General features: G+C 44.3%; 1 protein-coding gene across 2 annotated transcripts in view; it reads right to left on the reverse strand.

The window, feature by feature from the left end:
- LOC144597529 (uncharacterized) overlaps nt 1-23716 on the reverse strand; it is a 48272-nt gene that overhangs the window by 22855 nt on the left and 1701 nt on the right. The window contains exons 2-7 of one of the 2 annotated variants that reach the window (XM_078407011.1): nt 19289-19375; nt 17004-17237; nt 9265-9287; nt 4279-4433; nt 2109-2212; nt 1871-1960 (exon numbers count right to left, since the gene is read on the reverse strand). In XM_078407011.1, coding sequence (XP_078263137.1) covers nt 1871-1960; nt 2109-2212; nt 4279-4433; nt 9265-9287; nt 17004-17237; nt 19289-19375 — 693 coding nt within the window. The remainder of the gene's footprint in view (nt 1-1870; nt 1961-2108; nt 2213-4278; nt 4434-9264; nt 9288-17003; nt 17238-19288; nt 19376-23716) is intronic. The other variant, XM_078407019.1, reaches the window with a different exon arrangement.

The following is a 23716-nucleotide window of genomic DNA, read 5'->3' on the forward strand; positions in this document are numbered from 1 at the left end:
GGAGTAGGCAACACTGCTAGATGATCAGGCTGACCGACACGAGAACAAGGCATGGAGCAATAGGTATACTTGATGGTAGTGTAGCAGTGGTCAAGCGAGTTAGCACTCTGCTTGGGTACGAAACATGTTGATGACATTTGGGGTGTGTTTTGCTAAAGTTAGCTTGATTGAAATCTCTGACGATATTAAACCGGGCAGCAGGGCTACCATCTCAGGAGAGTTGATGACCAAGTATAAATCATCCGCCAACATTTCCGTCACCTACAACGGGACCCCACCACTGGCCATATCTTCCCATCCCCTCCCCTCTCTGCGTTCCGCAGAGACCGTTCCCTGCGTAACTCCCTGATCCACTCGTCCCTTCCTACCCAAATCACCCCATCCCCGGGCACTTTCCCCTGCAACCGCACGAGATGCAACACCTGTCCCTTTACCTCCCCGCTCAACTCCATCCAAGGACCCAAACAGTCTTTCCAGGTGAGACAGAGGTTCACCTGCACCTCCTCCAACCTCATCTATTGCATCCGCTGCTCCAGATGTCAACTTATTTTCATCGGCGAAACCAAGTGCAGGCTCGGCGATCGCTTCGCTCAACACCTGCGCTCGTTCCGCGTTGGCCAAACTGGTCTCCCGGTGGCCGAGCACTTCAACTCCCCCTCCCATTCCCAGTCTGACCTTTCTGTCATGGGCCACCTCCAGTGCCATAGTGAGGCCCACCAGAAATTGGAGGAACAGCACCTCATATTTCGCCTGGGCAGCTTGCAGCCCAATGGTATGAACATCGACTTCTCCCACTTTAGATAGTTCCTCTGTCCCTCTCTTCCCCTCCTCCTTCCCAGATCTCCCTCTATCTTCCTGTCTCCACCTATACCCTTCCTTTGTCCCGCCCCCCTGACATCAGTCTGAAGAAGGGTCTCGACCCGAAACGTCTCCCATTCCTTCTCTCCTGAGATGCTGCCTGACCTGCTGAGTTACTCCAGCATTTTGTGAATAAACACCAAGTATAATTCACCTTGGGGTGGCCTGCAGACCGCCGACAAGATGGTGGAGGCGAATTCCCTCGGCAGATAAAATAGACAGCATTTTAGAAACAGGTACTCCAGATCAGGAAAGCAGGATTGAACTAGGATTGTCACATAAGTACACCATGAAGCAGTGACCAAATACAAATGTTGGTGTTGTCCCGCAAACTCACAAACTAACCCATCTACCTTTGCATCCATGTAGCAGAGGCTACTTCATCCCAATAAATCCGATATATTCTCCCGTGACATTAGCAATAAGTGCAGGTATATTCTGTGCTCTTTATGAAAGCTTTATACACAGATATAGAAAGGGAGAAGAGTCGAGGATTGGCAATCAAAGAATTCAAAAGACCTCCGTTGACTTTAAAATGCATTTGTCAATCCTAACGTATAAATATTGCAAAAGCATGCTTTCCTTTCACTACCATGCCCAAAACAAACCTCTAATTCTGAGCGAGACAAGATAGACAATAGACAATAGACAATAGACAATAGGTGCAGGAGTAGGCCATTCAGCCCTTCGAGCCAGCACCGCCATTCAATGCGATCATGGCTGATCACTCTCAATCAGTACCCCGTTCCTGCCTTCTCCCCATACCCCCTGACTCCGCTATCCTTAAGAGCTCTATCCAGCTCTCTCTTGAAAGCATCCAACGAACTGGCCTCCACTGCCTTCTGAGGCAGAGAATTCCACACCTTCACCACTCTCTGACTGAAAAAGTTCTTCCTCATGTAGAAAAACAAAAGCTTCGAGAGTGTAGAGAACCTTTCTCACATGGGAGCCGCTGTTATTAGGTGGCTGATAGATAAAATACCTCTGTGAAATTCAAACCATACCAACTTACCTCAAGACTCATGCCCTGATATTCATCTTTTGAAGTAATACACCAATGACGATCTCGTTGGCCTTCAAGAATGTCATAGATTATTTCTGGCTGAAAGACGTTTTTTTTTAAAGTTAAAGAAAGTTTCAATGTTTACCTTAATTTTATTTTCTTGCACAATAGAATTTTTCTTTAATTACTGCTAGTAATCTTGATTGTGTACTTTTAAGAATATACTGAATTGTTGTAACTAACTTACAGAAAACTCTGCAGCTACACAATCCTTGGGCTGTTTCCACATTGTCAAGGGAGTTTTAAATCGATACCCTTCTTTGACCTTCTTATTTGTGGCCTCGTCAGCATCTGTGGGTAAACAAAATAAATTTACATAACCAAGTTATTCCATATAATTCTTGTTATTGGACGACAGTGAACCTCCACAGTTCCTGTACGTCAATAGTACGAATTACACCTGAGAGTATTACTACGTTAGAATTTCATTGTTCTATCTGGGACATATGACAATAAAGCACTCTTGACTCACTTGGCTCTTAGACAATAGACAATATGTGCAATAGAAGTACGCCATTCGGCCCTTCGAGCCAGCACCGCCATTCAATGTGATCATGGCTGATCATTCTCAATCAGTACCCTGTTCCTGCCATCTCCCCATATCCTCTGACTCCGCTATCCTTAAGAGCTCTATCTAGCTCTCTCTTGAATGCATTCAGAGAATTGGCCTCCACTGCCTTCTGAGGCAGAGAATTCCACAGATTCACAACTCTCTGACTGAAAAAGTTTTTCCTCATCTCAGTTCTACCCCTTATTCTTAAACTGTGACCCCTTGTTCTGGACTCCCCCAACATTGGGAACATGTTTCCTGCCTCTAACGTGTCCAACCCCTTAATAATCGTATACGTTTCGATAAGATCTCCTCTCATCCTTCTAAATTCCAGTGTATACAAGCCTGGTCGCTCCAGTCTTTCTACTCCGCCATTCAATTGTGGCTGTTCTATCTTCCCCCCTCAATCCCATTCTCCTACCTTCTCCCCAAAACCTCTGACACATGTACGAATCAAGAATCTATCTATCTCTGCCTTAAAAATATCGACTGACTTGGCCTCCACAACCTTCTGTGGCAAATAATTCCACTGATTCACCACCCTCTGACAAAAGAAATGTCTCCACATCTCCTTCCTAAAAGAACATCCTTTAATTCTGGGGCTATGACCTCTAGTCCTAGACTCTCCCACTAGTGGAAACATCCTCCCCACATCCACTCTATCCAAGCCAAGATAATGTAATTATCTCTTCCAACAAAAAAATGCAAGCATTACAATTCTCCCAACTAGGAGCATTACTTGGGAATTAAACCTGGGAATTCAAAATCACTGGTTTTAAACAGTTGAACAACATGCTGACCAGTCAGCTTTGTAGGTGGGAGCCACAGTTCTTTAATTTTAAAATCGTTAGTGAGAAACATATAGTTGACCCGAGGACACAAGCTCGGCGATGCGATTTCTGCATGACCCATGGGCTCGGACGTATTTGCAAATGTGTCGGCATCTCCAATGATGATTTTATAAAATAGACAGGCATCAAAAAGCAAATCAGATGCATAGGTCAGAGTTTGAGAGATTAAATTAGCTGGACCTCAACCTCTGTAACTTTAGACAGTATCAATAAGGATCAAAGAAGGAATAAGAGAGACTGGAGAGAAGGTGCAAAACAGTGCAATAAAATGCACGATTTGGGAATAATGGAAAGTATACCACAAATATCAGAATCCTCCACCCGCTCTCCCTGTCCCCCAACCCACACATTCCCCTCCCCTAATCTGCTAAACCTTCACCCCAATCTTTCTCCCATTCAAGAAAGAGCTAGATGGAGCTCTTAAGGATAGCGGAGTGAGGGGGTATGGGGAAAAGGCAGGAACGGGTTACTGATTGAGAATGATCAGCCATGATCACATTGAATGGCGGTGCTGCCTCGAAGGGCCGAATGGCCTCCTCCTTCACCTATTGTCTATTGGCTATTGTCTTGTCTCCCGTTGCCTTCATTTCCTCCTGCATTTGGACATCGTGAGGGTTTTGAGACAAGAATCAACAGCAGGGGGATTTAGGTGGTGCCCAAAACAATTGTGAAATTCAACATTATTAAACGCCACCTTAAAAAAAAGACCATGCAATCTTTTGGTATTAGCATCTACAATTAATAACTTAAAATATGTGCTTCAATTTGCAATTTGCATTAAATGCTGATTAAATGACAGCCCTAGATCCTAAGCGTGGCCTTTTAAGTAAACGTTGTCTCCCATGTAAAATGTAATACATTTTTCATTTGAACATATTGTGTGTAGATTCCAAAGGGAACAAAAAAAATCAGATGACATTTTCATTTTTAAATCAAAACAAAGGTGAATGTCTTACCCAAGGCACAACTAGGTTCTGTGGTATCTTCGGCAAACTGAAGTGCAGAGATGCTGTCCAAAATTGGCTGTATGTGAAATTGGCTGGGTTGCAGACATGCCGATTCATTATGCTTCTTCATGGTCGGGAGGACAATGGCGAGGTTGCTCCTCACTCTTTGCAAGAAAAATACAATAACAGTTATAATAGGAAAACAAAATGTGTGTTTCCATGTTGCATCTCTAAATCAAACTAACAAAGTACCTAAACATTGAAAATAGGTGCAGAAAGAGGCCATTTGGCCCTTCGAGCCAGCACCGCCATTCATTGTGATCATGGCTGATCATCCACAATCAGTAACCCTTGCCTGCCTTCTCCCCATTTCCCTTGATTCCCCTAGCTCCTCGAGCTCTCTCTACCTAAAGGTGGTCGGCCTGTAAACTGGATCACAAAGTGCCAGATTTTTATGCGCTACTCACTTCTACATCAATTTGTTTGAAAAAAACTCACGTGACAATGAAAAATGTGGATACTTTATGAAAGTTGCACAAGATCTGCAGTTTTGTGTCACGCCCTGTTTGTGTCCAATGCACTAACAGAGGACACCAGAGGCGCCCAATGGTTTTCATTAGTAGATACTCCTATCTTTTAAAAAGCTTTTTCCTATATGAATTGCATACACATTTAAGCACAAAAAGAACAAAATAACAACTTGTTAGAGTAATACAATGTTAATATACTACCATACTCCGCTAGCTCTTAAGGATAGCGGAGTCAGGGGGTACGGGGAGAAGGCAGGAACAGGGTACTGATTGAGAATGATCAGCCATGATCACATTGAATGGCGGTGCTGGCTCGAAGAGCCGGATGGCCTCCTCCTGCACCTATTGTCTATTGTCTATATTTTACCATTCACAATTTTTCTCATCCACTGGTGGTTTATGGTTCGACTTGAATAAAACACTCACACACCTTACAGAATTACAATCAGTTATCATGTTACAAGGTTCAGGAGGGCGAGAGCATAGATGTATGAAAAGAAAATTGTGTTTCACCAATCTATGGCATTCTTGCAGGATAATTTGTAGAAATAGTGTTCACAGCATAATGAGTAGGAAAATAACTGCAGATGCTGGTTTAAATCGAAGGTAGACACAAAATGCTGGAGTAACTCGGCGGGTCAGGCAGCATCTCAGGAGAGAAGGAATGGGTGACGTTTCCGGTCGAGACCCTTCTTCAGACCCGAAACGTCACCCATTCCTTCTCTCCTGAGATGCTGCCTGACCTGCTGAGTTACTCCAACATTTTGTGAATAAATACCTTCGATTTGTACCAGCATCTGCAGTTATTTTCCTATACAGATGAAGCAAGTGAGTAGAAAGGCAAATGGTATCATGGCCTTAATTAGAGCTTTTGTTTCCTGGAGCAGATGTGTTTCATTGAAATTATACCGAGCCTTGGTCAGCCTGCATTGTTTAAGTTAAGGGTTAAGGGCCACAGTTTAAGAATAAGGGGTAGGCCATTTAGAACTGAGATGAGGAAAAACTTTTTCAGTCAGAGAGTTGTGAATCTGAGGAATTCTCTGCCTCAGAAGGCAGTGGAGGCCAATTCTCTGAATGCATTCAAGAGAGAGCTAGATAGAGCTCTTAAGGATAGCGGAGTCAGGGGGTATGGGGAGAAGGCAGGAACGGGGTACTGATTGAGAATGATCAGCCATGATCACATTGAATGGTGGTGCTGGCTCGAAGGGCTGAATGGCCTCCTCCTGCACCTATTGTTTACAATACTGATCCCTTCACTTAAAGAAAGGATATATTTTCTACAAGACCAAGTGGACCCGTTGGGCCCAAACCTCTCCTGCATTGGAGCAGCACCCTCTCCTCTCCCCCCCCCGCTCCCCCTCCCCCACCACCACCCCCTCCCCCACTCCATCCCCCTCAACCCCCTTATCCTCCCTCCTCCCCCCCCCACCCTCCCTCCTCCCTCCATCCCGCCTCCCCCCCCACCCTAGGATAAATTTAAACTTTAAAATGTGAATAACTTTAAAAATATAACACCGATTTCAATGAAACTTCTTCCATTAGCACCAAAGGGACGAAGGTGAGTAAGGTGGGCCTAAAATTGGCGCACTATCGTGTACCGTTTCGGCTGTAGTTCAGGAACAAACAAACGAGAGTTTTAGTATATAGATTCAGGGGGTTTAATGAAAATTCAACAGATTGGTAGTTGTACGAGATTAAACAGGTATTCCTGAGCATTTAGAGGAATGATGGGTAATATCACAGCATTCACACAAAGGTCACACACTAAAAGACGCAGAGAGGATATTTCCCCTGGCCAAGGAACGTAGATTCAGGAGGAATTGCCTCAGAATAAATGGTAGGCTATTTAGAACTGAGGTGAGATTTCTCCATTCAGAGTACTGAATCTCTGGAATTCTCCGTTCCAAAAGGATGTCAGTCATTATTGTTCATTCCAAGCGGAGATCAATAGATTTCCGGATATTAAAGTAATTCAGGGAAACGCGTATTAAAGCAGGAAAGCAGAGCTGTGGTAGAAGACCAGCCAGAGACCCGGGAGGTTTGTAGTCATCCACTGGGTCTTTTTTCCCCCGAAGGTAAGGGAAGCAAAAACTATAAAGAATAGGTTCAAGGTGAGAACGAACATACTACACATGCACACACTGCTCGAGGAATTAGTTGAGACAAGCACAATAAAATTAAAAAAATATTTGCACAGGTACATGGATAGAAAAGGTTTAAAGGGATATAGGCCAAATAGGGACTGTAAGATTTGAGAAGTTTTCCCTCATTCTGAAAGCAACAAATAACCAAAGAGCTGCAGTTTGGACATTTTAAACGGGAGACTGGGGCTGATAGCGGAGAAAGGCTGCGGTCAGTTTTCCAAGGGACCAGCCACAAAAGCAAAAACCTTACAGCCCAGTCTCTAGGTTTCTGCAAAGCCACGGCCAGAACAATGGATGGGTATTGGCCATGCAGAAACCTGCAAAACCAAGTCGAAGCCCAGACACTGGGGCGCTGACATCAGCATACTCACAATGCCCCAAGCCGACCTACACAGTTAATCTCGTTAAGGGGGCACAATAGCCCATAGAAAACTACCTGGTAGGTGATGGGAAACCAGTTAAACTCATCACCTCGCAACAAAATACCAATTAACACCGTCTGGCCATCCCCGGTACCCCCCCCCCCCCCCGGACATAAGCGCAGATCAGAGAGAAAACTCATATATATCTTTTTAAACAAAGAGATCCCGAGATCTGGCGGGAGATAGGACGGGTCAGAATAGTATAACTGGCCACGACTTTTGGGTTTTAAACTCAAGAAGAAATACTGCAAGAAAGAAGTCAAACGGATGCAGGAGGAAGAAAAGACAGGCAAGAAGAAGCGAAGTGCAAGAGAGAGGAACCGGCACGCAACTCGAGAAGAAATACTGCAAGAAAACCTGCAAGGTACGCAAGAAACGGAAGGAAGAAACTCAGGGGACAAGCACGACCCTCACGGAAAGCAGCGGAGAAGCAGCACGAACAGCCAGTAACCCCAGTAATAGCCCCATGGTGAGCATGTACCCCAATCCTGCATATCCTGGACATAGTTTAGTGTAGAGGGGAGGGTGGTTTGAATAAACGTGGGTGTGTAAAGGTATATGTGTTGGTCAATTTTGCGATGTGTCGTACGTTCCCCATCTTACAGCCAAGAAATGTCTAGTAGAACTGTGTCTAAGTATTCGTGTAGTGATGCATATGTCGTTTAGAAATGTGTATAAGTATTCATGGACAATAGTCCCAAGCGCTCAATAAAAGCCTTTTCCATTTAAACCCTGGTCTTCAAATCTGGTCTGGTTGAATTTTTCTGCACTATAAACGCTCCTGCATCTAAGTCCAGTGTCTAGAACCGTAGGGGGTGAGTGGGTCGAACCACTCACGGGGAACCAGTGTGCGCGGCCTGGTCAAGGTATCAGAGCAAGGCACGGGGACCTTAGGTCGGGCGAAAGCTCGGCGCAGAAACCCCTTACAGGACAAAGTAGCTTGGATGGGGTATCTTGATCGGCATAGGCGTGAGACTATGAGTCCTTGTGTGTAGAGACCTCAAATGCTGTTTTCACGCAGTAAAGATGCTTCTCAGGAATGTAAGCCATTAAAGACATCAGAACTGAGCCAAAGGACATGGTAATAGAGGAGGCAAGATGGCGCAGCGATAGAGTTGCTGCCTTACAGCGAATGCAGAGCCGGAGACTCAGGTTCGATCCTGACTACGGGGGCCGTCTGTACGGAGTTTGTACGTTCTCCCCGTAACCTGCGTGGGTTTTCTCCGAGGATTGTGTTAATGTGCGGGGATCGCTGGGCGGCGCGGACTCGGTGGGCCGAAGGGCCTGTTTCCGCGCTGTATCTCTAAATCTAAAAAAAATCTAAGATCAATTTCAAGGAGTATCTTAAAAGAGGGAACAATTTGGAGAACATTCAAGAGTTTTGGCTCTACACACGGAAGGACAAACATCTGAGGCAAAGTCAATTAGAGATGCACAAATGACCAGAATTAATGAACATAGCTTTCTACCAGGGTTACTGATGAGATGTTACAATAAAACAGAGAACACTAATTAATCAGGCGACATTAACGGAAGGAAAAGGTGTCAAAGCTTCAAGTATGTGACTGTTTTATTCACAAAATGCTGGAGTAACTCAGCAGGTCAGGCAGCATCTCGGGAGAGAAGGAATGGGTGACGTTTCGGGTCGAGACCCTTCTTCAGACTGTCTTTAGAGGAGGGGTGGATTCCGATGAAAGATCACGGATATCAAACATTGATCGTCTTTCTTTCTACAGATGCTGCCTGATCTGTTGAGTTTTTCTAGCATTCTGTGGTTTTTTTATCTCGGAATTTTCTGATTCGCAGATGTGAAACTCTTAATATAGAAAGGGATTAAAAAGTGTGTAATTAATTCAAGAAAGGCCCTTTCAACAACCCAAACAGTATTTTTAAAGTTACCTTTCATTTAAGTCACAAGCCACCTGCAATTTAAAAGAAAGAATGCATTAGGAATAGGTAAACAGATGAAATAGATTTATACCCAATACATTTATTGTAAAGCATGAAAACCTGCCACACATCAAGAGTGGTGTTATATACCAACATGCTGTAGGAAGTATTACTTTTTAGATCTGAGTATATTCCAGTTCAGATTAAGGCCTGTGATTCTAGGTTATCTCGTACAAAATGTGTTCGGACCACCAGGCTGGAACTTTTGCAGACATCTTAAACTACTTCACTACTGAGGTTTGAGGTTCCCAGCTGTTCTAGGAGTCATCAATAATACTGGTGCCCAAGAAGAGGCAGGCGACATGTCTCAATGACTACCGACCGTCGGCATTATCATCCATGCTGATGATGTGCCTGGAGACATTGGTTATACCCCATATCAACTCCTACCACATGAAGAACCTGGGCCCACTATAATTTGATTATCACCGCAACAGATCAAGGGGGGGGGGGATAGACAATAGGTGCAGGAGGAGGCCATTCGGCCCTTCGAGCCAGCACCGCCATTCAATGTGATCACGGCTGATCATTCTCAATCAGTACCCCGTTCCTGCCTTCTCCCCATACCCCCTGACTCCGCTATCCTTAAGAGCTCTATCTAGCTCTCTCTTGAATGCATTCAGAGAATTGGCCTCCACTGCCTTCTGAGGCAGAGAATTCCACAGATTCACAACTCTCTGACTGAAAAAGTTTTTCCTCATCTCAGTTCTAAATGGCCTACCCCTTATTCTTAAACTGTGGCCCCTTGTTCTGGACTCCCCCAACATTGGGAACATGTTTCCTGCCTCTAACGTGTCCAACCCCTTAATAATCTTATACGTTTCGATAAGATCCCCTCTCGTCCTTCTAAATTCCAGTGTATACAATCTAGTGGCTCTCCACTCATGGACAATAAGAACACATGCATCAGGCTGGTTGTCGACTACAGTCTACAGGCATTCAACACCATCATCCCTTCCAAACTTGGAGCTGGGTCTCTGTGCTTCCCTGGTTCCTCGACTTCCTCATCAACCGAGCACAAATCGAGAAGAGTTAGCAACAACTCCTCTTCCTTGATAACCATCAGCCCAGGGGCACCTCGGGCTGTGTGCCCGGTCCTACTCACTCTACCCACATGACTGTGTAGACGAACAGTTTCAATACCATCTTTATCATCGTTGGACAAATTACGGGTAATGATGAGTTAGGTTAAGGGAGGGAGATCAATCTTCTGATCGAATGGTGCCAGCATTCTTGCTTCAATGCCAGATTGATCTCTGGGATGGCGGGACTTACATATGAGGAAAGACTGGATAGACTGGGCTTGTACTCGCTGGAATTTAGAAGACTGAGGGGGATCTTATAGAAACATATAAAATTCTTAAGGGGTTGGAGAGGCTAGATGCGGGAAGATTGTTCCCGATGTTGGGGAAGTCCAGAACCAGGGGTCACAGCTTAAGGATAAGGGGGAAGTCTTTTAGGACCGAGATGAGAAAACATTTCTTCACACAGAGAGTGGTGAGTCTGTGGAATTCTCTGCCACAGAAGGTAGTTGAGGCCAGTTCATTGGCTATATTTAAGAGGGAGTTAGATGTGGCCCTTTTTGCTAAAGGGATCAGGGGGTATGGAGAGAAGGCAGGTACAGGCTACTGAGCTGGATGATCAGCCATGATCATATTGAATGGCGGTGCAGGCTCGAAGGGCCGAATGGCCTACTCCTGCACCTATTTTCTATGTTTCTATGTTTCTAAAACCAAGAAGTAGATTAGAACGAGAAGGCCGATGATCCATGAACCTGCTTGGTCGACGGGTCGGAGATGGAGAGAATCAACAATTTCAAGTTCTTGGGTGTGTACATTTCTGAAGGTTCCGCCCTGGATCCAGCACACTGGTGCAAAGATAAAGAAAGCTCGTCTACGCCTTTACTTGATTTAGTAATCGAAGAGACTTGGTATATCGAAGAACAATCTTTTGAACTTCTATAAGTGTACAGTAGAGAATGACTGGTTGCATCACGGCCTAGTTCAGCAACTCGAACGCCCGGGAACGAAGGAGATGGTAAAAAGTGATGAACTCTGCCCAGTCCATCTAGGGTACTGACCTCCCCATCATTGAAGGGATTCTACAAAAGGCTCAAAAAGGCAGCCAGCATCATTAAGGGCCCACACCACCCTGGCCATACACTCATTTCACTCCACCGGGAAGAATGTATTAGAGTCTGAAAATCATGACCTCCAGGTTTAGGAACAGCTTCTGCCCAACAACCATCAAGCTCTTGAATACAACAAACCACCAACTAATGATATTGTTATTTTATAATTTATTGAACTCTATTGAAATGGCAGGAATTTCTGGGAATAATCCAGAAGATGCAGCATCTTTTCATTCCAACAAGGAAGAAAGATTCTAGAGGCAGAGGATTGGGAAGCTTTTAAAGAACACCAGAAAGTAACTAAAAAGGAAATACGAGAGGAAAAGATGAAATACGAAGGTAAGCTAGCCAATAATATGAAAGAGGATAGCAAGAGTTTCTTCAGTTATAAAAAGTGTAAGAAAGCGGCAAGAGTGGGAGTTGGACCGCAGGAGAAGTGATAGTGCGAATAAAAAAAATGACAGAGGAGTTGAATGACTATTTTGCTTCAGTCTTCACAGTGGAAGACACCAGCAACGTGCCTGAAATTCAAGAGAGTCACGGTGTGGAAGTTAGTGGAGTGGCTTTTACTAGGGAGAAGGTGTTTGGAAGCTGAAAGGGCTGGAGGTGGATAAGTCACCTGGACCAGATGGACCGTGCCCTAGGGTTCTGAAAGAGGTGGCTTTAGAGATTGTGGAGGCATTGACAATGATATTTCAAGAAACACTAGAGACAGGAGTGGTCCCAGATGATTGGAAAATTGCCAAATATTAGCCCACTGCACAAGAAGGGAGTAAGGCAGAATAGTGGGAATTATAGGCTGGTTAGTCTGATTAAGGTTGGTAAGATTTTAGAGTCCATTATAATGGATGAGGTTACGGAGTACTTAGAAACTCGCGATAAAATAGGCTGAAGACAGCATGGCTTTGTGAAGGGGAGGTCATACACTCGAATTTAGAAGGATGAGAGGAGATCTTATCGAAACGTATAAGATTATTAAGGGGTTGGACACGTTAGAGGCAGGAAACATGTTCCCAATGTTGGGGGAGTCCAGAACAAGGCCACAGTTTAGGAATAAGGGGTAGGCCATTTAGAACTGAGATGAGGAAAAACCTTTTTCAGTCAGAGAGTTGTAAATCTGTGGAATTCTCTGCCTCAGAAGGCAGTGGAGGCCAATTCTCTGAATGCATTCAAGAGAGAGCTAGATAGAGCTCTTAAGGATAGCGGAGTCAGGGGGTATGGGGAGAAGGCAGGAACGGGGTACTGATCGAGAATGATCAGCCATGATCACATTGAATGGCGGTGCTGGCTCGAATTTGCTAATGGTACTTTTAATCCCTTCATCCAAGTCATTAGTGAATATTGTAAATAGCTGCGGTCCCAGCACCGAGCCTTGCGGTACCCCATTAGTTACTGCCTGCCATTCTGAAAGGGACCCATTTATCCCCACTCTTTGCTTTCTGTCTGTCAACCAATTTTCTATCCATGTCAGTACCCTACCTCCTATACCATGTGCTCTAATTTTGCCCACTAATCTCCTATGTGGAACCTTGTCGAAGGCTTTCTGAAAGTCAAGGTACACCACGTCCACCGGCTCTCCCCTGTCAATTTTCCTAGTTACATCCTCAAAGAATTCCAGAAGATTAGTCAAGCATGATTTCCCCTTTGTAAATCCATGCTGACTCTGAACGATCCTGTTACTGCGATCCAAATTCTCCGCAATTTCGTCTTTTATAATTGACTCCAGCATCTTCCCCACCACTGATGTAAGACTAACTTCCCGTTTTCTCTCTCCCTCCTTCCTTAAAAAGTGGGACAACATTAGCTTTGATTATTCTTGAAAAAAGATCATTCTATGGTTAAAAGAAGAATTATCTTCCCCAGAATGAATTACAATGTCCTTGTTAAAACACTGATAAGCCATCATTGGTCACCTTCTCAGGCTTATTGCAAATTTCATGTTAAAGTTGTCTCAAGCTATGCATCCAAGCCTTTATCTCTTCGATCACAAAGCTTACCTTTGTCCTCAAACCTGCCCAAATGTGCGTTGAAACACTATTCATGCCTTCATCACTTAGAGTTGACCATTCACATGGTATTTTGTCCAGCCTTGCGCCCTCTACCCTTTGTAAATACTAACATCCAACCCAGTCCATCCACATCTTACAATGCACTCTGTCTTAACTTACTTTATAAATAACTCCCTTCAACCAATCCAACACCACTGTTCTTTAGAACCAACTTATTTGTAAACTTTTGCTTGCTTCTCCTCCTTGGTTTGGCATCCAGTGGTTAATTTATTCTCCGTGGTGTGCTCTTGCAATGGAATCATGCAAATGGATCCTTGACTTCTTCGACCATAATTAATGATGATAGGTGATGAAACATCCTCCCCAACGATGCCCAGTACTAATGTTCCAAATGGATGCATTCTCACCTATGCACTCGTAACTATGCGGGCATATTCTGCTCTAACTCCATTTGCAAGTTTGTAGATGACATTATTGTTGTGGGCCAAAACTCAAACAATGATGAGATGGAGCGCAGGAATGAGATAAGAGAGCTCAGTAACGTGTCAAGACAACACCCCCCCCCCCCCCCCCACCTCAATGTCACCCAGAGCCTGTGCCCGCTCTTTCAAAGCACTACCCAATAAGTCCTATTCTGCCGTCCATTCAAATACTCCATCGGCTTTAGTATTTGTTCTTCAAGTTCCTTAACCACAAATCAAATGGAGCTCAGTTGTGCAGTCACCCTTTGCAGTTGTGCAACCTTGTTCAGTCTGTAGGGGGTCAAGTCAAGTCAATTTTATTTGTATAGCACATTTAAAAACAACCCACGTTGACCAAAGTGCTGTACATCAGTTCAGGTACTAAGAAACAAACATACAATGGCACACAAACATAACAGCACATACATAAACAGTTCACAGCGCCCCCTTAGAGGGCCTCGAACGCTAGGGAGGTTTTCATATCATATCATATATATACAGCCGGAAACAGGCCTTTTCGGCCCTCCAAGTCCGTGCCGCCCAGCGATCCCCGTACATTAACACTATCCTACACCCACTAGGGACAATTTTTACATTTACCCAGCCAATTAACCTACATACCTGTACGTCTTTGGGGTGTGGGAGGAAACCGAAGATCTCGGAGAAAACCCACGCAGGTCACGGGGAGAACGTACAAACTCCTTACAGTGCAGCACCCGTAGTCAGGATCGAACCTGAGTCTCCGGCGCTGCATCGCTGTAAAGCAGCAACTCTACCGCTGCGCTACCGTGCCGGGCCTAGGTTTTGAGCCTGGACTTAAAGGAGTCGATGGAGGGGGCAGTTCTGATGGGGAGAGGGATGCTGTTCCACAGTCTAGGAGCTGCAACCGCAAAAGCGCGGTCACCCCTGAGCTTAAGCCTAGACCGTGGGACAGTCAGTAGCCCCAAGTCGGCCGACCTGAGCGACCTGGAGATAGAGTGGTGGGTTAGAAGATTTTTGATATGGGGGGGGGGAAGCCCGTCTAGGGCTTTATATGTGAATAGGAGGAGCTTGAAGTTGATTCTGTACCGTACTGGGAGCCAGTGGAGAGAGGCCAGAATCGGGGTGATGTGGTCCCTTTTACGGGTACCCGTCAGGAGTCTCGCTGCGGCGTTTTGGACCAATTGCAGGCAGGACAGGGGTGATCCCGAGCTCTAGTTCACCACCCTATTTCTTTTCTCACTCATCGCTCCTACACTCTCCAGTGTGAGGCACAACACAAGCTTGAAGAACAGCACTTTACCGACTTGGTACAATACTGAATTCAATAGGTTTAGGTAACAACCGGCCAACTCTGGTGCAAGGTTGTTCATCTGTTAATATTGATTCAATTTTACTCTCTGCACAAACACACTGACAGATCTGCTGGGCATTTTCTGTATTAAACTTTTAGTTTCAGTTCTCTGCAAAAGACAGATTGGAAATCAAAACTTAAAACATCCCATTGTGTTCTCCCTTCATTAATCTATTTATATGCGAAACAATTGCAATTTAACCAACAATGAGATTGTAATTTTAACCAGCGTAGGTAAAAAAAACTGCAGGTGCTGGTTTAAATCGAAGGTAGACGCAAAATGCTGGAGTAACTCAGCGGGTCAGGCAGCATCTCAGGAGAGAAGGAATGGGTGACGTTTCCTTCTCTCCTGAGATGCTGCCTGACCCGCTGAGTTACTCCAGCATTTTGTGTCTACCTTGTAATTTTAACCTAACAATACAATACAATACAATATATCTTTATTGTCATTGTACCCAGGGGTACAACGAGATTGGGATTGCGCCTCCCATACGATGCAATAATTTAGGTAATTTAGACAGCAGCAACCCAACGAAACGAAACAGTTGTAACAGTTTTGGACAGGGTAAAGTGCTTGATTAACCACTTGATTGGGTAACCACTTGGGTAACCACTTGATGACTCCAACTCAATCTCCCGTTACCCAGTAATCTGAACAAGCTACCACAAATGAATGAATCTCAGCAGTAGACTTTTAAAAATCAGCAGAATCTAAGGTTCCTAAATCTAGTTTGGGGTCAAGGAAAGAGCGTTCACGTCCCGGCACCTGTTTCCACCAATCTTTCCACCACCAAGCACAAGAGGCATATAACGCAATTGTATGCAGATGCAGGGAGACGCGTGTTCAGCTCAAGCTGAACAATTTCTAATCTTGTGACGTGGACTCGATAAGAAGAATAAAGGAGAACAAGTTTCTATTTTGCATGAATAAACAATAGGAAGATCAATTACTGTTGTGTACGTTTGGACAATGACTTATCTGCAGTGTCTGCATTTGTCCACCTTAATTCTGACCTTTCAACTTTAGATTTAGATTTAGAGATACAGCGCGGAAACAGGCCCTTCGGCCCACCGAGTCCGTGCCGCCCAGCGATCCCCGCACATTAACACTATCCTACACACACTAGGGACAATTTTTACATTTACCCAGTCAATTAACCTACAAACCTGTACGTCTTTGGAGTGTGGGAGGAAACCGAAGATCCCGGAGAAAACCCACGCAGGTCACGGGGAGAACGTACAAACTCCGTACAGACGGCGCCGGTAGTCAGGATCGAACCCGAGTCTCCGGCGCTGCATTCGCTGTAAGGCAGCAACTGTACCGCTGCACCACCGTGCCGCCCACGGTGCATAAACTTAAGTTTTGAGGGTTTTTTTTAACTAAACTTAGCTTTTCGAAGAAGAATCCACTTTCTTGCATGTTAAAATTTCCAACTACAATTACAACTGCTGAATAATCTTGAGAAAAAACAAATCAAGATTAATCGTGCTTCATGCATGTACTACGTACACTTTCTGAACATAGTCTTCTCCTAATATATTCTCCTTTCATCTAACATATAATACTACACAATGGAGTCTATGCTTTTTTGTGGAAAATTGGAATGATAGATTTCATAGACTCTGTATTATGACTTAACTCTGACTGTCACCATCAATTGGTCGGTGGCAAATTCATTAACAATAATTATGGGGATGGTCATTAAATGTTGGCCTTGACAGCAATCTCCATGTTGAAATTGAAAGACTCTTACCTTGAGAAAATTGACAGGATTGCATTCATTCACCAATATCTCACAATCCTTCAGGTACTTTTCAATGGTGTCTTTCTGTGCTTGTTTTCTTGCAAGGCAAGCTTTACGTTCAGTTTTCTTGCACTCAATCTCCTTTTCAATCTTATCCAAGAGCTGCTTTTTTTTCAGAACTAAATTCTCTGAAATCTCATCAAATTTGCTCGCAATGACTTCTTTCTCGTACTCCAGCATGAGCTAGATAAACAATATGAATCAGTAGGTCAATAATGCATTCAGACAATGGCTCATGAGTTATATAATGTACTGAGGATTCCTGAATAACGTCAACAGCAGATATCCAAGACATTTCAAAATAATAAATTAGACAATAGACAATAGGTGCAGGAGGAGGCCATTCGGCCCTTCGAGCCAGCACCGCCATTCAAGGTGTGATCATGGCTGATCATTCTCAATCAGTACCCTGTTCCTGCCTTCTCCCCATACCCCCTGACTCCGCTATCCTTAAGAGCACTATCTAGCTCTCTCTTGAGCAAATACGAGATACTCAGAGAATGTTCGCATTCTACACCAACAGGAAATTAAAAACATTTAAGAAAGAAATAACTTTGCTTTGGTTTAGGTTTGCTCAACCTCATTATCCATTTATCCATGTTCAGTCCTGACATTATCTTCTAAAAACACTTGAAGACAACAACCCAAGTTGAAGTAGACACAAAATGCTGGAGTAACTCAGCGGGTCAGGCGGCATCTCGGGAGAGAAGGAATGGGTGACGTTTCGGGTCGAGACTTCATTTTGTGTCTACATTCGATTAAAACCAGCACCTGCAGGTTTTTTTCCCAAAACCCAAGTCGAAGTATCGGCTCCAGGAAGGAACTGAGATGCTGTGTAAACCGAAGATAGATACAAAATGCTGGAGTAACTCAGTGAGACAGGCAGCATCTTTGGATAGAAGGAATGGGTGACGTTTCAGGTCTGAAGAAGGGTCTCGACCCAAAACATCACCCATTCCTTCTATCCAGAGATGCTGCCTGTCCCGCTGAGTTACTCCAGCATTTTGTGTCGATCTTTGAAGTATGGGCTGCATTATCTCCAAGACCTTATATCAATAACCAAGAGGAATCTGGAGATCGTGTCCATTTTGATGGTGGAAGTCATCTCTATTTAATATAGAGATAATGTGGAGTCGAAGAGGGGGCCACCATCGACTCCACAGACAAAAAGGCCCAACAGAGGATGTACTTCCAGCGGCAGCTGAGGAAACACAATCTGCCACAGGCAATGATAGTCCAATTCTATACTGTCATCGTGGAGTCTGTCCTCACCTTCTCCATCATGGTCTGGTTTGGCTCAGCCACCAAGCGCGACATCCGGAGGCCGCAACGGATCGTTCACACAGCTGAGAAGGTTGTTGGTTGCAACCTTCCCCCATTTGACGACCTGTACACTGCAAGGGCCAGGAAGCGAGCGGGCAAGATCATCTCTGACCCCTCACCCTGGCCACAAACTCTTTGAAGCACTTCCCTTGGGAAAGCGACAGTCAAAGCAGCCACAGCCAGACATAAAAACAGCTTTATTTTCCGCGAGTAGTAGCTCTATTCAATAACCAAAAGTCTGTAGCCTCTTTTTGCTCTGGTTTATTTCACTCACATGTTTAAACTGTAACGTTGTATTCTTAATGTTTTAATGTTTTATGCTTTATTCTTACTCGTTTACTGTATGTTCGTGGTGTTACTTGCGAGCGGAGCACCAAGGCATATTCCTTGTATGTGTACATACTTGACCAATAAACATTCATTATTCATTCATTCATATCTGTCCAGAACACACAAATATATTTTGCAAAGGTTTGTGATCAGCATTCAGGAGAATAGGGTATGAATGAAAAATAAATATTAAAACCTGTTGCAGAAGATGCACAAAAAAATATTTTTTTAACATGCAAATCACTTAATGGCCTTCCATCACAGTGAGGAGGTGACTGGAGGAGACTCACTGTGATGGATGTTTCTTTTGTTTGGTGTTGGTTTATGATTGTATGTGTTATTGCATTTTTATTGATTATTCTTATTGGTCTTATTGTTGAACAGCGGGTAATTTTCCATTTCACTACACATTTATGTGTATGTGACAAATAAATGACTATTGACTATTGACTAATGTAAAATGACTGAAGTACCAAGCATTGCAGATGATGGGAGTGCTTGAGTTGTTGCACAAAACAACCACTGAGACAACGACACAGAGGCAAGGGAAGTACATTTATTGGGCTTCATGCAGTTCTCACCTCTCTATCTGAAGGGACATCAGCAACTTCAACCTTCAATCTCTCATTCAACTGCCTCAGTTCTCTCATGTTGTTGAAGTAATCAAGCTGGAAAAAAATAAATGGTCAGATATATCCATTCTCAAATATAAATCGCAGATCTAATGATTTACTTACATCAATTTGTTGGTCAAAATCTGAACACATTTAACTAAACACATATTTGCTCCCCCTCCCCCCACTCGCAACAAGGACAGAATCCCCCCTCGTTCTCACCTTCCACCCCACCAGCCAGCGGATCCAACAAATCATCCGCCAACATTTCCGTCACCTACAACGGGACCCCACCGCTGGCCATATCTTCCCATCCCCTCCCCTCTCTGCGTTCCGCAGAGACCGTTCCCTCCGTAACTCCCTGGTCCACTCGTCCCTTCCTACCCAAACCACCCCATCCCCGGGCACTTTCCCCTGCAACAGCACGAGATGCAACACCTGTCCCTTTACCTCCCCCCTCAACTCCATCCAAGGACCCAAACAGTCTTTCCAGGTGAGACAAAGGTTCACCTGCACCTCCTCCAACCTCATCTATTGCATCCGCTGCTCTAGATGTCAACTTATTTACATCGGCGAAACCAAGCGCAGGCTCGGCGATCGCTTCGCTCAACACCTGCGCTCGGTCCGCATTGACCAAACTGATCTCCCGGTGGCCGAGCACTTCAACTCCCCCTCCCATTCCCAGTCTGACCTTTCTGTCATGGGCCTCCTCCAGTGCCATAGTGAGGCCCACCGGAAATTGGAGGAACAGCACCTCATATTTCGCCTGGGCAGCTTGCAGCCCAGTGGTATGAACATCGACTTCTCCAACTTTAGATGGTTCCTCTGTCCCTCTCTTCCCCTCTTCCTTCCCAGAACTCCCTCTATCTTCCTGTCTCCACCTATATCCTTCCTTTGTCCCGCCCCCCTGACATCAGTCTGAAGAAGGGTCTCGACCCGAAACGTCACCCATTCCTTCTCTCCCGAGATGCTGCCTGACCTGCTGAGTTACTCCAGCATTTTGTGAATAAACACATATTACTGCAACATACTTGTGTCTGCCGCTGCTATTTGTTCCAATCTTTCCCCCAAAGTATAGTACAATCTGTTGGACTGAATGTTGAACACAAACAGGTCATCTTATTTCTAGATCCTGCCAGGTCCATCCATGTAGGTTCCAATTTCCTTAGCCAACAACAATCTATCAATATATTTTTTTAAACTGCAAACAGAAATATGAAATATAAACTGAAAATACTTAAAAGTATTCAGCGACTTTGGAGAGAAAAGCAGAGATTACTTGGATATGAAATACTAACCATTTACAGCCCAGCCCCCAAATATGCTGACAGACCTATTAGGTATTTACATCTTTTTATATTTTTACTTCAAAAATCTATCAATTTAGTTTGAAGTTTTTTTGTCAAAGTCCCATGACAATTTTTTTTGACAATGACAATTGCCCACATAGCAGGATAAAACAAAAGGAAAAGCCCATGGGATCCAATGAGAGGTAAAATAGACTCAGTGATAAAAAGCAGACAGCAGTGGTTTTCAATGAGTAGTAAAATATACAAATATATCTTGACATTTCTGTGTTTGGAGGGCTATTCCCAACAAGGTTCCAAATGTCACAGTGCTTTGTTTTTTTTTGTAAAACAAGAATGGTTTAGACTTACGCATGGGTAGCACATAGAAGTTTAAAAATCATATCGTTGAGTGAGCAGTAAAGTTTTAGACTAAATAGACAAATCTCTCCTGCATTGGTGCAGAGGGCCCAAACCTCTCCTGCATTGGTGCAGAGGGCCCAAACCTCTCCTGCATTGGTGCAGAGGGCCCAAACCTCTCCTGCATTGGTGCAGCACCCTCTCCTCCCCCCCTCCCCTCTCTCCTCAACCCCCCCTCCCCTCTCCCTTCTCTCCTACTCCCCCCTTCCCTCCTCCCCTCCTCCTCCCCTCTTTTTAAACTTTAAAACGTGAATAACTAAAAACATAACACCGATTTCAATAAAACTACTTGTATTATCACTAAAGTGACAATGGTGAGCAAGGTGGGCATAAAATTGTTGCGCTATCGTGTACCGTTTTGGCTGAAGTTCAGTCACAAACAAGATAACAAACGATAGAAACATAGAAAATAGGTGCAGGAGTAGGCCATTCAGCCCTTCGAGCCTGCACCACCATTCAATATGATCATGGCTGATCATCCAGCTCAGTAGCCTGTACCTGCCTTCTCTCCATACCCCCTGATCCCTTTAGCAAAAAGGGCCACATCTAACTCCCTCTTAAATATAGCCAATGAACTGGCCTCAACTACCTTCTGTGGCAGAGAATTCCACAGACTCACCACTCTCTGTGTGAAGAAATGTTTTCTCATCTCGGTCCTAAAAGACTTCCCCCTTATCCTTGAGCTGTGACCCCTGGTTCTGGACTCCCCCAACATCGGGAACAATCTTCCCGCATCTAGCCTCTCCAACCCCTTAAGAATTTTATATGTTTCTATAAGATCCCCCCTCAGTCTTCTAAATTCCAGCGAGTACAAGCCCAGTCTATCCAGTCTTTCCTCATATGTAAGTCCCGCCATCCCAGAGATCAATCTGGTGATGACAATTGGAATTTAACCCAGAGGAGTGTGGCATTGCATTTGGAGAGCTTCATTAAGGTTAAGGGAAATGTGAGAATTGTTACAAATTCAGGAACCTTGGAGTATACATTCACTAATCCTTGAAAGACAGGGGGACAAATTTCTAATGCATTAGAAAGAGGCAATTATCCTCTATATAACCAAGTCACACAGATGAAGGGCAAGCTGGAGCACGAGCTCGAGTAGCATATATAGTTTGTTCACTGCATAACAGGCGATGTAATGGCACGGAAGTGGGGGAAAGGAAAATGTATGTAGAGCAGTCAGGATTGGGAAAACTGCAGCTATGATAAGCTAGGCTTATTTTCTTTGGAGGGGGTGAAATTTGAGGTGTTCAACAGGTACATGGAGATTAAATGGAAGTTAATGTTCTCCCTTAGTAGAGGGATACAAAGTCAACAGGCTTTGATTAAAGTAAGTGGTTAAAGAGATAAAAATATATTTTCCATATTGTCCTTCGTATTGACCCTCCATATTGACCCTCACTAGAGACATAAAATGCTGACATTTTCAAATCCGTTTATCATATTAATAAATTCACTCGATATTTGCCTTTTTCAGGAGATAGCCACATTCAAAGCATCTCTAACATTCAACATTATCTTAAGGGCCTGTCCCACTGAGGCGATTTTTTAAGGCGACTGCCGGCGACTGTCAAAGTCGTAGCAGATCGCCAATATTTTCTTTTACCCTACAACAATTTCTCAGCGATGCGCCAAGATCCACTATGATTCATTGAAGACTCCTCACGATCATGCCCGCGACACCCCGGCGAACTGTCGGCGACAGCCTAGTCGCCAGCAGTCGCCTTAAAATCACCTAAGTGGGACAGGCCCTTTAGGGTGCATCTAGGGTCTGTAAAACAAAATGCTGACACCCAGGCAAATAAGGAGATAGGGGTACAGGTGGCCAAAGGAATGTCTTCAAAGTGGAATAAGAAAATAACTGCAGATGCTGGTACAAATCGATTTATTCACAAAATGCTGGAGTAACTCAGCAGGTCAGGCAGCATCTCGGGAGAGAAGGAATGGGTGACGTTTCAGGTCGAGACCCTTCTTCAGACTGAAAGAAGGGTCTCGACCCGAAACGTCACCCATTCCTTCTCTCCCGAGATGCTGCCTGACCTGCTGAGTTACTCCAGCATTTTGTGAATAAATCGTCTTAAAAGTGGAAAGAGGCAGAAATTTGGAAAATAACTTCCAGCGTCATCGGCCTTAGCGGGGGATGGCTTCGGGCCAAATTCATGTGACTTTTATCATCAGGGTTGCTCCAAATTATAAGAGGCCATTAACATTGTGGTCTGCGGAGGATTCGATATAACCCGAGTACATCATTGCATAGCTTTTGTGTAGGAAGGAACTGCAGATGTTGGTTTACACCAAAGATAGACACAAAATGCTGGAGTAACTCAGTGGGACAGGCAACATCTCTGGAGAGAAGGAATAGAAATATAGAAAAAAAGGTGCAGGAGTACGCCAGTCGACCCTTCGAGCCAGCACCGCCATTCATTGTGATCATGGCTGATCGTGTACAATCAGTAACCTGTGCCCAACTTCTCCTCATATCCCTTTTAAATTCATCCAGTGAATTTGCCTCCACTGCCTTCTGTGGCAGAGAATTCCACAAATTCTGTCATATGAGGAAAGATTGAAAAGACTAGGCTTGTATTCACTGGAGTTTAGAAGGATGAGAGGGGATCTTATAGAGACGTATAAAATTATAAAAGGACTGGACAAGCTAGATGCAGGAAAAATGTTCCCAATGCTGGGGTTA

This window comes from Rhinoraja longicauda, chromosome 1, assembly GCF_053455715.1.
Source record: "Rhinoraja longicauda isolate Sanriku21f chromosome 1, sRhiLon1.1, whole genome shotgun sequence".
In the NCBI taxonomy this organism is placed as follows: Eukaryota; Metazoa; Chordata; class Chondrichthyes; order Rajiformes; family Arhynchobatidae; genus Rhinoraja; species Rhinoraja longicauda.